The sequence below is a fragment of the Cheilinus undulatus genome, linkage group 8 (assembly GCF_018320785.1).
Source record: "Cheilinus undulatus linkage group 8, ASM1832078v1, whole genome shotgun sequence".
Taxonomy (NCBI): domain Eukaryota; kingdom Metazoa; phylum Chordata; class Actinopteri; order Labriformes; family Labridae; genus Cheilinus; species Cheilinus undulatus.
In genome coordinates, this window is record NC_054872.1 from 26,220,016 (window position 1) to 26,235,240 (window position 15,225).

At 39.5% G+C, this 15,225-nt stretch overlaps 1 protein-coding gene across 1 annotated transcript in view; it reads right to left on the reverse strand.

Moving 5' to 3' along the window:
* Positions 1-15,225, reverse strand: part of nphs1 (NPHS1 adhesion molecule, nephrin) — a 65,489-nt gene that overhangs the window by 18,077 nt on the left and 32,187 nt on the right. The window contains exons 17-21 of the mRNA XM_041793329.1: positions 12,215-12,336; positions 11,444-11,603; positions 8,901-9,057; positions 8,355-8,506; positions 2,554-2,665 (exon numbers count right to left, since the gene is read on the reverse strand). Coding sequence (XP_041649263.1) covers positions 2,554-2,665; positions 8,355-8,506; positions 8,901-9,057; positions 11,444-11,603; positions 12,215-12,336 — 703 coding nt within the window. The remainder of the gene's footprint in view (positions 1-2,553; positions 2,666-8,354; positions 8,507-8,900; positions 9,058-11,443; positions 11,604-12,214; positions 12,337-15,225) is intronic.

Genomic DNA, 15,225 nt, shown 5'->3' on the forward strand with positions numbered 1-15,225 from the left:
GGCAGTGGGTCACAAAGGACCCGGAAGTGGCCGACAGACCAACAGAGTCTGCTATACAATGTTACCATGGGAATATTTGCCTTTCTAAAAACGGTTTGTGAAGAGGGACAGAATAACAATAACAGAGGAGTGGAGAGGAACACACATAATAGCAAACAGAAAACATAATCTCTGTGATGGACTGGGGTCAGAAAAAGGCCCTAGAATTTTAGCATTATTTTTCAAAACCAGAACAAAGCCAACTATTAACATAAAAAGTAAATATGCTAAACAAAGACTATAAATCAAATGAAATATATGGTTGATGTACGCTGACAATGAATTAACACAACTGTAGGGATCACTATGATACACAGTATGTTATGGTCCCATTAAGGAAACATTCAGCATAATCACACAGGTAGGAAAGTTGAGTATTGACCCTCAATTATATTTTTTTAAGGTGAATTCATAATAGAACAAACTTTCATCAAAAACATGAAAAAGCACTGTGCATGTTACAGAAGGTCACAAGATCTTGAAAAAAAATTATGTGCTGCTGTAGTCTTTCTGCAAAGTGCTAAGCACATGATAGAAAAGAGGGAATAATCCCCGCTAGTTACGATCTTTGAGGTGAAATGCCATCTTTAACAGTGCCTTTACAGTGCCTACCCTAACAGCCACAACAATGACATATTTCACCAATAAATCTGTTATTTTTGCACTTTCTCAGATTCGGCTAACATAGCATTCTTCTTTTTCTCTGTCCTTTGGTTTTTAATACCCCACATCAGCTTCTTTAGGCCTTGTGATGTTGTGTAAACATTAGATATCAATTCTGTCATTAAACTCTTCAATTCCCACTCCCAAGGGATAATGGGAGAAAAACTTTTAATTGAACAAGTAAGGCTGATCTAAAAAGTTTCTGACTTATTCAATAACCCCTCTAGAATCAAGACACATCACTGAGAAAATATTGGCATTAGCCCAAATTCTAGATGGCTAGTCCATAAAGTGCACAGAAATCCAGGGGTTACACTCTCACTGTCTGTAGTCATGCTCTGATCACAGGGAATAAATGTCAGCACCTTCTTCCACTCACTATCGCTAAATTCTCCTGATTATGTTCTGCTCTGTTTTCAAACTGGTGTCGTAGGACTTCACATGGAAATTGTACAGGGGAGCTGGCAGGAGAAACTCCAGATAAAGTCCAAGTGAAAATTTTACAGTGCCTATAAAAGTATTCACCCCTGGGGATTTTAACCTTATTTCTGATTTAATAAATCAGTCATGGTCAATATAATTTGGCTTTTTTAAAGTAATAAAAATACCCCCCCAAAACTATTTAAAATTACAGTGAAAACAGATTTCTACAAATGAATGTCAATTAAACATAAGTATGTAATGTAAACTAAGTGATGCATACATATTCACCCCCTTTCAACTGACTGAGGTAATTCAACAGAGAGAATATGGCACATATGTAAATCTGCCTAGATCATGCCATCCTCACACACTGAGTAAACATGAAAGTAGTGAGAGAGGACACCAGGACACCTATGACTACTCTGAAGGAGTTACAAGCTTCAGTGGCTTAGATGGTAGAGACTCTGCAAACATCTGTTGCCAAGGTTCTTCACCAGTCAAAACTTTATGGGAGAGTGGCAAAGAGAAAGCCACTGTTGAAGAAAACTCAGATTAAATCTTGACTAGAGTTTGTGAGTAGGCATGTGGGAGACTCCATGCTAAAGTGGAAGACAGTTCTTTGATCTGATGCAACCAAAATGATGCCTCTTCAGCCATCAGACAAGATGGCTGCACATCACCACAAACTCACCATCCCCACTGTGGCAGCATCATGCTGTGGGGATGCTTCTCATTAGCTGTCCTGGAAAGCTTCTAAAGGTAGAGGGTAAAATGTATGTGGCAAAATAAAATCCTGAGGGAAAATCTGATTTAGTCTGCAAAAGAAGATTTATTTTGCAGCAGGACGATGATCTGAACATACAATCAAAGTTAGAAGAAATGGTTCAAAGACAAGAAGGTGAATGTTCTGGAGCTGCCGAGTGTTGCTGGACTTGAAAAGGGCTGTTCAAGCCAGATCCTTGTGTAACCTGACAGAGCTTGAGCAGTTTTGCAAAAACGAATGGAATAAATTGCAGTGTCCAGATGTGCAAGCCTGATTGAGACCTATCCACACAAACTTAGTTCTGTGATTGCAGCCAAATGTGCATCTACTAGATACTGATTTGAAGGGAGTGAATATTTATGCAGTCACTTATTTCAAATTGCATGTTTTTATTTAATTGACATTTTTTTGTAGAAATCTGTTTTCACTTTGACATTCAAAAAAAAAAATGTTTTTTTTTTTTTCAAAAAAGCCAAATTATATTGACAATGATTTATTTAGAAAATCAATACACAGGTAAAACATCCAAGGGGTACTTTTTCTTGGCACTGTAGCTGCTTGCATTTGTAGCTTTCTTCAAAAACTTCTGGAGTGTTTAGGAGTTTTGTACAAGTGCAAAAGCAGCAGAAATATTTTCAAACCTACAGTCCCTCATGAAATCACACCTTATTCGATATCTTTGCCACAGACCACCATTGAAGCCAGGGATCCACTCCAGAGTGACCGAGTCATGGGTGACACCAAATTGCCGAAACGATGAGGGAGGATCTGGGTGGCCTACGGGTGAAAAAAAGGAGAGTGGAAAAGTGAATGTACTAGCAAAAGAAGAAATAGGTATGAAGAAAAATAGATTGTCTGTCTCTTGAAAGTTGGCTATTTGAAAAGGCTTCAGGTGTTAAGAAAAGGAGATAGTAGAGTTAGAAATAACAAATAAGGCCCTGTTGGCCTATAGGATCAGTTCTCCCCTAAAGCCTCTGCTTTGCAGGTGTTATAAATAGATAAAATGATATTGCTAAGAGTAAGTGCAGAGCTGATGTACTCCTCGATAGAAATAGAAGAAGATGTAAAACGACTGAAGATATTCTTACTTTCCCATTGATCATACAGCTGAGTTTGTAAACACAATTATTCTCATGAGATGTGTGTATCAGAAGGACACGTATTTACTGTTGAACTCAGAGCAAAAGATGTGAATAATTTAAAAGATGTACCTCATAGTCTAAGGCTGTGGCACTGTTGTTATATATTTTCAAGTGTGAAAGTATTTAAGTCTTGAAGATGTAATGATATTAAATGATCATAAAAGCTGGTGATCAATTATACAAAACACCATAGAGACAAATGTTCAACATGGTCCTTAGTTGCTGCTGAGCCCAGAAGCCTGTTGTTTTTTTCTTTTCTCACAGTTCTTTTCAGAAGCTTCCACAGAACATCATTTTGACAGCAACAGCTTTGCATTTTTTAACAGTGCATCAGTCTTTGTGTTGTCTGAAGGTTGAGCTTTGTTGTTTGTATGAAATGATCAAAAAAACATGGGCAGAGCTCTGGCTTGATTGTTGCAATTTGTCCAATCTAGCCAACCAAAGTTGTACAATAAAGCCTCTTGATTACTATCAATATTGTGGACTGAGATCAAAGCGGACTAACCAGGCCTTCAGTCTGACATGAGGCACTTCAGGGTAGTAGAGGGAAAGTGGATTATTTTGCATTTGGAGCATGGAAAAAAAAAAAAAAAAGAAGAAGGGTGGTTTTAGGGGCAGAGGGAGAGATAGTGAGGAATAGGAGGAGGAAGAGAGATAGCTGAGGAGCAACATGAGAAGGGGATGCTCTTCTTGTCTTTGGCTCCAGGCTGCAGGCTGCAGCCCAGTTTGCAGAGTAAATAATTCCCACTATCAGCTCCACTCATAAGATTCGGGGGCGAAGAGGTCAGCCTTATTTGGATCTCGTCTCCTTCAAATCCAAAAAGCACCACACTGAGAAAAAAAACCTCTCTCTTCCTCTTGGGCTCTCAAATGATAAGGAAGCATATAAAATTTATTATCACTGCGTCAGATTAATTATGAATATTCACAGCACTAAAAACAACAACTGGGGGAAAACAGGGCCAATATTGGATTGTATTTTATGGTTTTTATAGTAAACATTAAATGTGCCCAATGATGGCTGTGGGCCTTTGCTGAGAGCAGGAGTGTGTTGATAGCAGTGGCAGCGGTGGAAGGATACACTCGGAGGCAGAGAAGTCTAAGCATGCCGGAGAGAGCAAAGCGTATCACTGCAGCATTATCTGAGGGAGAAGTGAAGTAGTGCTACGGGCTAAATGATAAGGTAGAGATAGAGCACTGGAATAAGTTCCTTAAAGGGCCGGCACTCAGGAGCAACAACTCTCTCCAGTTTTCTGCATGTTCAATGGCGCTCCAGCACTATTGTTATGTTGCTGGAAAAGGCTGATAAAACCTTGGACAAAGCACCACAGACACAATTATTCTGAGACGCTGCCAAATTTAAACCAAAGGAAAAATTTGTGCACCACTGCCAAGTACGTGATACGCATAATCCCTACATGCTGTGTGCCCTAACCACTGACTTTGATCATTTGCCACAAAATTAAAGCTGCATTAGGTGTTTTTTTTACCACTAGGGGTAGAAAGACTCTAACAGATGCTGAGGAAACACAGGGCTAAAGTAAAAAAATTTAAGTTTATTATGTTTCTAACTTACATAGAGCAATGATAGACACTGAGGAACATGCACACTTATTTTCAGCTTGATGTTTAGTCTTTAAACTATTGGTTTTTAATTGCGAGAAGTTTGACTTTGGTGTGTCTTTGTAGATCGGTGGGAAAAAAAACCCTCAGTCATATAATCCATTTAAAGATTAGCCAAACAAGGAGCATAAAGAGGCTAAAAAAAAAAAAAAAAACCCACTGAGCTCTAGAGATGGATTTAAAAGTTAAGAGGTTTGGTATTATAAGAGAAGAGATTGCAAGATACCAATTAGAAATATTTGATTCAACTGAAAATGTTTTTACCTTGGAACAGCCCTCTCTCATCAGCTTTTATTTCATCTTTGTCATGCTGAAAGAAAGCTGTAATTTGTACATTCTTGCATATTTCTGTGGTGATTTTGAAAATAACAAAGGACGATGATGTGGCTTTGAGTCACTAATAAAGATGGGGGAATAAGTCCTCACCACTGTTTAACCACTGCAGGGATGTTGGATTTTTGCTGATGTCAAATATGCTGATATTTCCAAACATTATTTTAAAAAACACCAAGTGTCTCCATGGCAAAGAGAAGCTGAGTCAAGTGTACATGAGAGAGGAATAGGGAAGCAGACAGTCTGGTAGCTGTGTTATGCTTGGAGATTCATTCAAAATGTTGAGGGCTCATGGTTGGCCCCCATCAAGTAAGTGGCACCCTAGGCACCAACCTATATTACCTGGGATCTGGGCACCCTTATGCCTCGTATACACTGTGCTATTTTAGGCTGTCCCAGAGGAAAGATGACCACTTGTGGAGATATCTTTAGTCATGGCTCTAAAAGGTGGTCCTACATCGCACTTTGAGACAGGTTGACAGGTTGACATGGTCTTGTGACCAAAGATTATTTGATTATTATTGTTATTTAGATTTATCTAACCAGGAAAGCCTCACTGAGATTAAGAAATCCTGGGATAAAATTTTGACAGTGTCAGAAAATTAAGGACGACCATCTCACAATGTGACTGCTGCTACAACCTATGTCGACTAACCGACCAATAGGAATGCAGCAAGAGATGACGCTCTGCTCTATTATTTACCATGGCACTGGCAGTGTAGGTGGATGATGCACACTGATACGGCATACACTTTTGATGTTTATTTCTTGGATATCGGCATACATCATAGCTACGATTCAGTGGCGTTTAGTTGGAGTTGTCATCGTTCAGTCTGCACACATCAAACTAGATGTTGTATGAGATTTGTGTCACACAGTATAGCATGCCATAAACGTGTAAGATTACAAAAAAACGCACACTCTGTAGGAGGCATGCTATGATGTTATCAAAATTAGTAGGGCATATATTTTCAAAAAATGATGATTAGTAACATCTAACAACATGTTAGGGCAAACCGAAAAGATAAAATAAGTAAATAAGGATAACCCATTAATTTTTTTAGCAAAACAGTCTGATTTATTTATTTATTTTTTTTTTTTGGAGATTATAAATTTGCTTATTTACAAGAAAACAAACTCAGAATTTTTTAGTTTAAAAAGTTGGAAATTAAAAAAAAAAAAAAACTACATTTAAACTGCCATAAATTTTGACATTAGAAACTAAAAAATGTAATGTTTTTTTTAATTTACAACAGTGTCAAGTCAAAAGTTAACAAGATACCAAACAAAAAACAGCAGTTGGATTTTTGAGTTTTTCTATTTGATCGTCTCAAAATTTGAAGCTTTGGTCCATGTATGTTTACAACTTTTTTTTTGTAAATAGATGGCTTTTTAATCTTAAGAATTTAACCTTATTTGTTGAAAATAAACAGATCCCCTATAATTTTCCTTTAAAAAATGGCCCTTAAACTCCATTGTAATAATGGATAGTTTATATAGTACACGTGTATGTAGTGTAGGCCGATTACAATTTTGTCAATGAAAACAATTAAAATTGATGTGTTCTTTTTCCAAGAGGGTCCTACAAGGGAGCTTAGCTTTTCTTAGATATAAGTGCAGGGGGGCATAAGGAAAAAGATTGGGAATCACTGCTATATATGATGATACAGTTGTACATTTTAAAGATATTAAAGGCTGTTTTATTTTTTGTCCATGTAGGATCTCATTCATCCAGGACATAAAGTGACTGGGACCAGAGCTAGAAACAACTTTCAGGTGTCGTCGACTCTCAGATGACCCAGATGTCTCAGCTGTGAACGACTCTCAGATGACCACCTGATCTTTAGCATATGGATGGCCCACACAGGCTATAAATTCTATCTCTGGCCCCAGTCACTTTACAGCTGAAGAAGACTTTTGGAAGAGAGATGAAACGTCTTCAAAAACCTCAGTCAAGCCCAGTTGCCCCCTTGATGAAGACTTGGATACATGTTTTATGCTGCCAATATTTACGGCTTAAAGGTCACATATCATGCAAAGTACACTTTTTCAAGCTTTTCTAGCAAAATATGTGCCCCTGGCCTGTCCACATTCCCTCCAAGAATCAGAAAATGTGTGCTGAAACAAGCAATTCTAAGATTTCCCCCCCATGATGTCATGTAGGGAGTTAGTACCGCCCCCAGGTTTGGTTGGTCCTCCCCACTTGGAATAAGTACGGCCCTCCTCTCCTGATCCTCCTCTCAGCTGGAATCAGGAGAGCCACATCCATTAAGCCAAATCCATTTCCTGAGAGGGGTGTAGTCAGGGGCAGAGTCAGACAGCTACTTAACATTTAAAGCTACAGACACAGAAACAGCTCGTTCTGAGCAGGGCTGACACAGAAAGTTTTTAAGTCATGCAAAAATCCAATTCTGTAGTGTTTTTTTTCTGCAACAGACTTCACAGGCATGTTTTGGGGACCTCTGAGAGCAATATAAACTTGTCTTAGAGGGGTAAAATATGTGACCTTTAAATATCGGCAGAAATGTTCATATCTGCAGAGACTGGTATCATACCAATAATACCGTGTCCCCCTAAACTGCTCCCTTGAGTCCACTTTGCCACAATCAAAGGTTTTTAAATTAAACATCAAAGCATGCACATGTAAGAGATGCAATTGGCTAAACATCAGCTTCATATGCAACCACGAATAAGAGTCTGACCATCTCAACATCCATCCCAACATCACACACAACACAATGGTAAACTTTGCAGGATAAAGTACTGGACAGGATCCTGGGCTTGTGCATCTTCTCTGCCAAGAATCTTGCTGGGCTTCAGGCGCTGGATTGCCTGCCTCCATGCAGGCATTGTTTTCAGCAACATATCAGAAGCTGTGATACCGTTAAAGAGGGAGAGGGTAAACGCTGACACTCTATGGCTGAGATTGAAAACTAACGTCCAATGTATCACCAAAACTTGTCAGTATTCTGGTATGATGAATGGCCACTTTTCTGCATGGCAGTCTGACAAAACACATAAAAAAGAAGGAAGTCTCTGCATGGCCTTGCAGAAATGGGACTTCAAGACATATCTTCCTCACAGAACATTATCTTGATGTTTGTGCCATTTTAGGGCACAAATAGAAGATTATTTATAAATGACTAAATATGACAAATGACTGAATAAAAATGATGTTATCCCAGAAAACTACATTTGGTGTTTTATTGATGAGGCTAAACTTTAGAATTGAGTTCTGCAACTAATGACAAAAAACTGGCCCTTCAAGTTTCAGACATGTGCAATTTTTAACAGGAGTGGGCAAATAATGTCAGAACCTCCCCAGATACATACAATCATACACAAAATGAATACAAACAGTGCAGTACTTGTGCTGACGAGCTGGATGTCAAGCTTGTCTTCCCCGAGTGAGTTGTGAGCAGTGCAACTAAAGACAGCATAGTCCAGAGCTGCACTCACATTCACTACCCGAACAGTGCTGGTGTGGAAGGAGCCCTCCCTCACAGTCAGCTCCTCATACCTGCAGCATGCACGTACGCACATACAAACACACCCCCGCACACACATACACACACACACAAACACACACAGAAAGAGAAAGATAAATCCTCGGCAAGGAGACTGCAAGGATTGTGATGTCCTGCAGATTGCACTAAGTCACCCAATTTCACACATCAAAGAAGCATTAAACAGGTATTTGCATAGTGAGAAGCAGGGAATAAAATGCACTAAATCTGGATTTAATGGTGAAATAGCAGGAAATGGCAACAGAATACATTATATTGGAGTAAAACCTAATTTAATTGTGAGGATTCATCAATCTGAAACCAAATGCTGACAGTAGCACTGAAGTTAATTGTGGAAAAGGATGAAAAAAAGGGAATCAAGAATAGAAAAGTGCATTTTTTTCTAACCTGGGATTTGCAAAATCCATGCGTGCACCATTTTTCTCCCAAGAGAAGTCGACTCTTGGAATACCTTCTGCCTGACATACTAGTTCAGCTGTGGTGGTGCCATCACCTCTGCTTGCTACCTTTCTCCATTGGGCTCCTTTCTGAAGTTCTGGTTTGACTGCACAAAACAAGATCAAGGAGGTTATTCATGCAGAAAGTCGACACAATGCATCAGTAAAAGTACATGTGTATTTATTGACAAGTACATAAACAAGAATATGCTCCCACAGGTAGCTCTCCACGCATGTCTAAGTATAAATCAAGCATCAACCTCCAGTGGTGAAAACAGAAGCCTCTACAGGAGTTCTAACAAAGTGCAGATCCATGAATGTCCATTTGAGAATGGCTGCAAAAGCCAAGGAATCACCATTAACACTAATGCCAATCGTCTGTTTTTACAGCAGAAATAACCATGTTTACATCCTACAATTGTTTAAACTCAACTGTTTTAAATCTATAAAGTCAAGTAGGATGCATACATTTGCATAACTAGGGGTGTAGCATATTTGGCAGACAGGCTGATGCATCATAGATGTTTACCAGGAGGTTGACCCTCATTTCATTTCCACTTAACGCATGATTATGGAGACAAGTCAACCAGAAGTTCAGTCATTCCTCAGGGAATCTTAGTGATATCCGATGGATCTGGAAAGCTCCCTCCCCCTTAATATTTTCATACAGAATGTTCTGGGAGTATGCTAAAAAAAAAAATTGAACTTTTGAGATGAATTGAAACGCAGGAGGGAGTATGGGGAAGATTCAAGCTTGACACATGTCAACACGTTTGTTGCTTGGCAGCCAAGGTCAAACTTAGCAGCATCTCTTTTTTCCAGGCCTTTTCACCCCTGGTGATACGCCTGGACACTGCTAGTGGTTTTCAGGACCTTGGGACATCCAGAGCACAACCAGGGGCTCATGTCAACCCTACTACTCACCCGGACAGTACCCTAGCCATGCTTACTCACCATTTTTTCCTTTTTTTCGACATATTATTTGCCTATGCCCCTGGTAATGTGCAAGGACATCCAAAGCATAACAGGGGTTGTGTAATTCCTCCTTCCTGCCTGTGAATGCCCTTAAGAGGGCTTATTGCCATTACAAGCCTTACTTTGGCCTCAATTTTTGGCCTAAACATGCCTTAAAGCTTTGCACACTACTGTAAATTCAAGTAAAAATTTGAAAGCATATTAAGATAAGAACAGGTTAGCTAACATGCAAACAACATTTAAATGGCTGAAAAACTTTTTTCTGACATTTCTATACATCTGCTATGATCCTGGCAGGCCAACTAATTCACTTATTTCTTACCATGAAATATTAGTGCTGCTTTTGTCTCAGTAATTCTCCAAATGGTAAAAAAAAGCATAATATTACACTCTCCCCATAAAGGTAGTTTCTATCAGGTTTCTGTCTATACCTAAAGAAGTGAACTTTCATGAGTTGGACACTTGGAGGCATCGTTAGTATCTTATTTACAGATACATGGACATCTTTCACAAGGCCTGCCCACAGAGTTGGCTGGGCCCCTAACAAACCCAGAGAATGGGTCCTCCCCTGTACTGATTTATCAATGTTATCAGTGTGTGTGTGTTGGATCAGTAGCATTGGTGCTAGTGCCCTGGCTTCTTCATTTGAGAGCTGAAAAATGTGTTCAAGTATACATTGATTCTGATGTTGAAATCATTTATTTGGCACTTTTAACCCATTCAACCTCTTTTTATTTAATTTTAACCTCATTTTAACCCATTTGCACACATCCTCCCCCTTTTGTGCTACTTCAAACTATCAAACACAATTTTGCCACTTTAAAATACCATTTCACTACCTTTTCTGCCCATTTTTGCTCCTTTTGCCACCTGTTACACCCATTTTACCACTCTTTTGCCATTTTGCCATATTTCAAACCCTTTCCACCGCTTTTTTCTGCCTGTGTTGCCACTGTTAACCCATTTTTGCTACTCTTTGCTTATTGTTGCCTATGTTTACCCATTTTCAACTTTCAACACTTTTTCTGCCTGTTTTTGCCTCCATTAACCAATTTTTGCTGCTGTAACCCATTAATTCTGTTTCTAAGAAAAGTGGTTTATATTTTGAAGATGTTTACATAGTACAGCATAAGAAAATGTTTCTTTGATAAGAGTGGTTATTATTGAGGTTTAAAACAGAATATGGTTATTACACCTTAACTTTACAATGGACCATGATTTTGCTGACTTCCACGGGCTCCCGTTTGGCAGGGCCCCAGAAAGCTCTCCCCTTTATCCCATTATCATGTTCTTGTCCGTCACATATGTAAGTGGAGATGAGGGTGTAAGGGCCTACCTGCCTTTAGTACACCTCTTTGTTTGTTCTTAGATTGATCAAAAGATAGATTGAGATAGCATTTCCATCATGGCGATCTCCACTGTTGGGCTTCAAAACACTTCTTCAGAACCTTATGGGTGATGTGACTGAAACTATGTTGATTTGTTACACAGCCTTTAGTATAACTCCTACAAACTCACATTGCACCACCAGCTGCACATCCACAGTAGCAGGAGGGGCTATGCCATTATCAGCCATGCACTGGTACAAACCAGCATGAGCTCGTGTCACATCATGGATGGTCAGGAGGCCAGATTCGTCTTCCTGGGTCTCCTCTCCCATCTCCACCTCCCCTTCCCCCTGTGGAAGACAGAGTGAGGGGGAATGAGCTCTAGACAGCAGCTATCCCTCAATACACAGCCCCCCTTCTTTAATAGTAAGGGGGAGGGTAGGCTGTGGGAGAGTCAGACAGGTAGACAGTTAAGCAGGAAACAATCAGGGCTCCAGGTAGGGATGGGGAAGGTGTCGAGGGAACAAGCTCTGAGGAAGGAGAGAGATAATGCCAAGGGTTGGAGAGCCAGAGGGAAAGGAGGAAAAGGAGGGAGGGAGGGCTGTGCAGGTTGAAAGCGGGACATGCAGTACTGCCAGGGGGTGGGTTAGAGCGGGAGAAGGCATCAGTAGATACAGAGACCACGCCACATTGACAAATGTGCCCTTTAGTCACGCAGCAGTAATGAAAGCTATTTTTCTGGATTTGGGCTGAGTGTGGAGCAGGAAGAGGTGGGGTGGAAGGATAGTTAGAGCCGGTGAAATATGGTGCGTCTGTGCATTTAGAAAGGCCAGTGATAAACGGTAAGAATGGGTAAAATAATAGAAAGGAAGAGCTGGATAAAGGAAATATAATTCAAGGGATGACTGTGTTCCTGCCTTTGTGTGTGTGTCAATGTGCGTGTGTTTATCTAAGTCCTCACCAGCAATTTCCAAGAGAACATGCCAGAAATAATGGGGTTGGCATCTGCCACACATATTAGGTCCGCTGTTTCCCCAAGGTTCACGACCACAGGGTCTTTCTCTGCTTTGACACTAGGGGCATCTGGGAATAAAGAAAGCAGGACAAGGTTAAGGTGGGACCAAAGGTTACAATGCCAATATGGGTCAAATCATTTTGCCAACCCATTAAACAGACATGCTGCATTTCTATAATTACTTTTAAACTCATCTGCTTTTGAACTTGTTCATGAACCTTTCTTAATTGGCCTCTGTGTTTCAGATTCAAGGCCCTTAACTTCACTTTATGTTTATGGATTACAGATGATTCTGCAAATCAAGAGCTGGCCACATAACCCAAAAAGCCTCAATATCCTCATATGAACTATTACAGGCTGACCAGCCCTCCCTCATCTCTTCTTCCCTGCACTGCTCCTTTTCTGTCTTTATCATCTTCCACTCCACAAGCTTTTTATTCTTCCCATGGGTGCCATGTACTCGCAACAATAAGGCCATTAGTGCCTACTTGTCTAAACCTATGTTCGCACTAGGCGAACAGTGGTGCAAAACACCAGAGAGACTCAGACCTCTGGTGTTTGGTGGGATCCACCCACAATGGCCTGCTAACCAGGACCGACATTGTTAAGTGGGCTACACCACCACCCATAAAAGCTACTACAATACGCTATACATAATGAATATCTACAACTGTCAAGCCCAGTCAGATCAGGACGACAGAATCCATTAGGCATGTACCATGGGCTTTAGAGGAACGGGCAGACCTACATTTTCAACACTTCCATTATTAAATCATCAGTATCGGAGCAATGGGCCTGGAGCTCCAGGCTGGGCCTGGGGCAGCTGTGGGGGGAGCATGGCCTTGTATGGAGGCCTAATGAATGAGGCATGTTTGCTGTGCAGGAGCTGAAAGCCAATGTTAGTGTTTTAGCACTGATGCTTCATATTTTAGGGCAGCTGTATGCAACTTTAAATACACATTGTTAACAACCTATACATCTAAATAAAATCACAAAGTAGGTACTGCGTAGGCAAAAAGAGGAAAAGAAGAGGGTTAAAATTAATGTCAGTGATGAGAGTTCCTTTTGACCTGTTAGAGAAAAGGTATGACCTACACGCCACAATTGTGGCATTTTAAGATAGTTAAAGCTCCTGTGAGCTCCTGTGTTTATGTTTGTCACAGCAAAGAGTCATGGTGAGTGATTTGTCTGATTATTAATAAAAGCAGGATATGAAGTTATTTTCAGAACACACTTTCTCCCCTTTGGAAAAGATGAACAAAAACACAACATATATCAATTTGTCTATAAGGGGTGTCACTGGAAGTTCCTCATAGCAGCTCTATCAAAAATTACTTAAGGTAATTGAAGCAGTGTTTTGGTGTGGTTTTCCCTTTATCTGTTGCTGTCACAAGATGAACTTTCATGGTGGAAAACCCATTTATGTTCAATTTCTGGACAACAGCAAAACCACCATCCACATAGAGAGGGGTCTGGCTACAGACCATACATCTCTGATGTTCGTCTGAAACAACTTATTTCTCAGAGTAGAAATACATGCTTTCAAAGTAAAATCAGATTAAACCTAGGGTTAAAGTAACTATTAGGATACCAAAAATTAAAGGTTAAAATCCTGACTTGCCAAAGCTAATTAAAACATTCGATAAAACTGACTTAACAGTCTGATTACAGGAAAGAAGCTTGTTCTGCATGAAAACACTCTTAACGCAGCAAGCATGACTTATGTAGCTCTGTTAGCTGCATAAGCTACATAGATAATGGAGTTGCATAGCTAACCTATCAAAAGGTGAGCTTGCAAAGCAGCTATGTGAACAATATATTTAAGTTATCTTTGTAGCTACATTATCTTTAGATACACTTGGTTAAGTTCATGTTGCTAAAGCTAACTTAGCTAGATTGGCTTGTTTAGTAACGATAATTTCATTAAAATTACGTAGCCTGCGTAGCTATGTAAGCATTAGCTGTGAGCCACCATTCATATAACTACTTCTAAAACAGGTCTATACATGATTTAATCCTGCATTAGACCTCTGACCCTTTTCTCGATTTTATTTATTAAATGTTGCTTAGTCATGTTTGTAATGTTTGAAATGTAGTTATTTCATGAACTGCCAGACTTTGATCATGAATAATGTTGACTTTAAAAACAAAATGTAAGACTGGAAATGTTGCACCAGCAAATTATGGCACTGCCTTTTTGACAAAGATGGCGTCTACATGAATGGTCTGCAGCCAGACTGTCTAGACACCTAAGTTCTGAAGTTTGTGTTGCATTGTCTCCACTGACACAGCTCTGTCCTGTATGCATGCCATTGTCATATTGTTAAAATAATAAAATCCTGTAAAGTTTATATCACATATCATTATAGGTTAGGCTGCAAAGTTACAGATTATAGGACAAAAACAAAAGGTGTTGAATTTGGAAGCCTAAATTAATGAAGTGCTTTTTTTCCAAGCATGTACTGCAGTAATGTAGGTACTATTAAGTGGTAGTACATATATACTATATTATTGCTCACCACTCAATTCATAATATTTTTCCCCATTTGGTCCATATACAGTATTTTATAGAATGCTATGGGAACTTCAAATAAAACCTCACCAAGCCAAGCTTTCAAAGTAAAAGAGTGCCTAAAACACATGAAAGCTGTTGTGTAGCTGCCAAGTATGTTTGTGTTAATATATGCAGCATAATCAACAGCAGGCCAATGTAATTACCTTTCTAGAAGTGTCAGAATAGAAAAAAGTGCCAAGGGGCAGGGCAATTAAATCTTCTATGCTTTAAAACTGAATATCAAAATGTGATAACAAAGCACCTTTCAATCCAAATAGAGAAGTAGGTTGTTGTTTAAATAAATACAATGCCACATTTAAACGATTTCTATCCAGTTTAAATCTCTTAAAATCTCTCTGCTTCAACAGCCTTTTAAGTTCAAGCTTTTAAATAAAATAGGTAT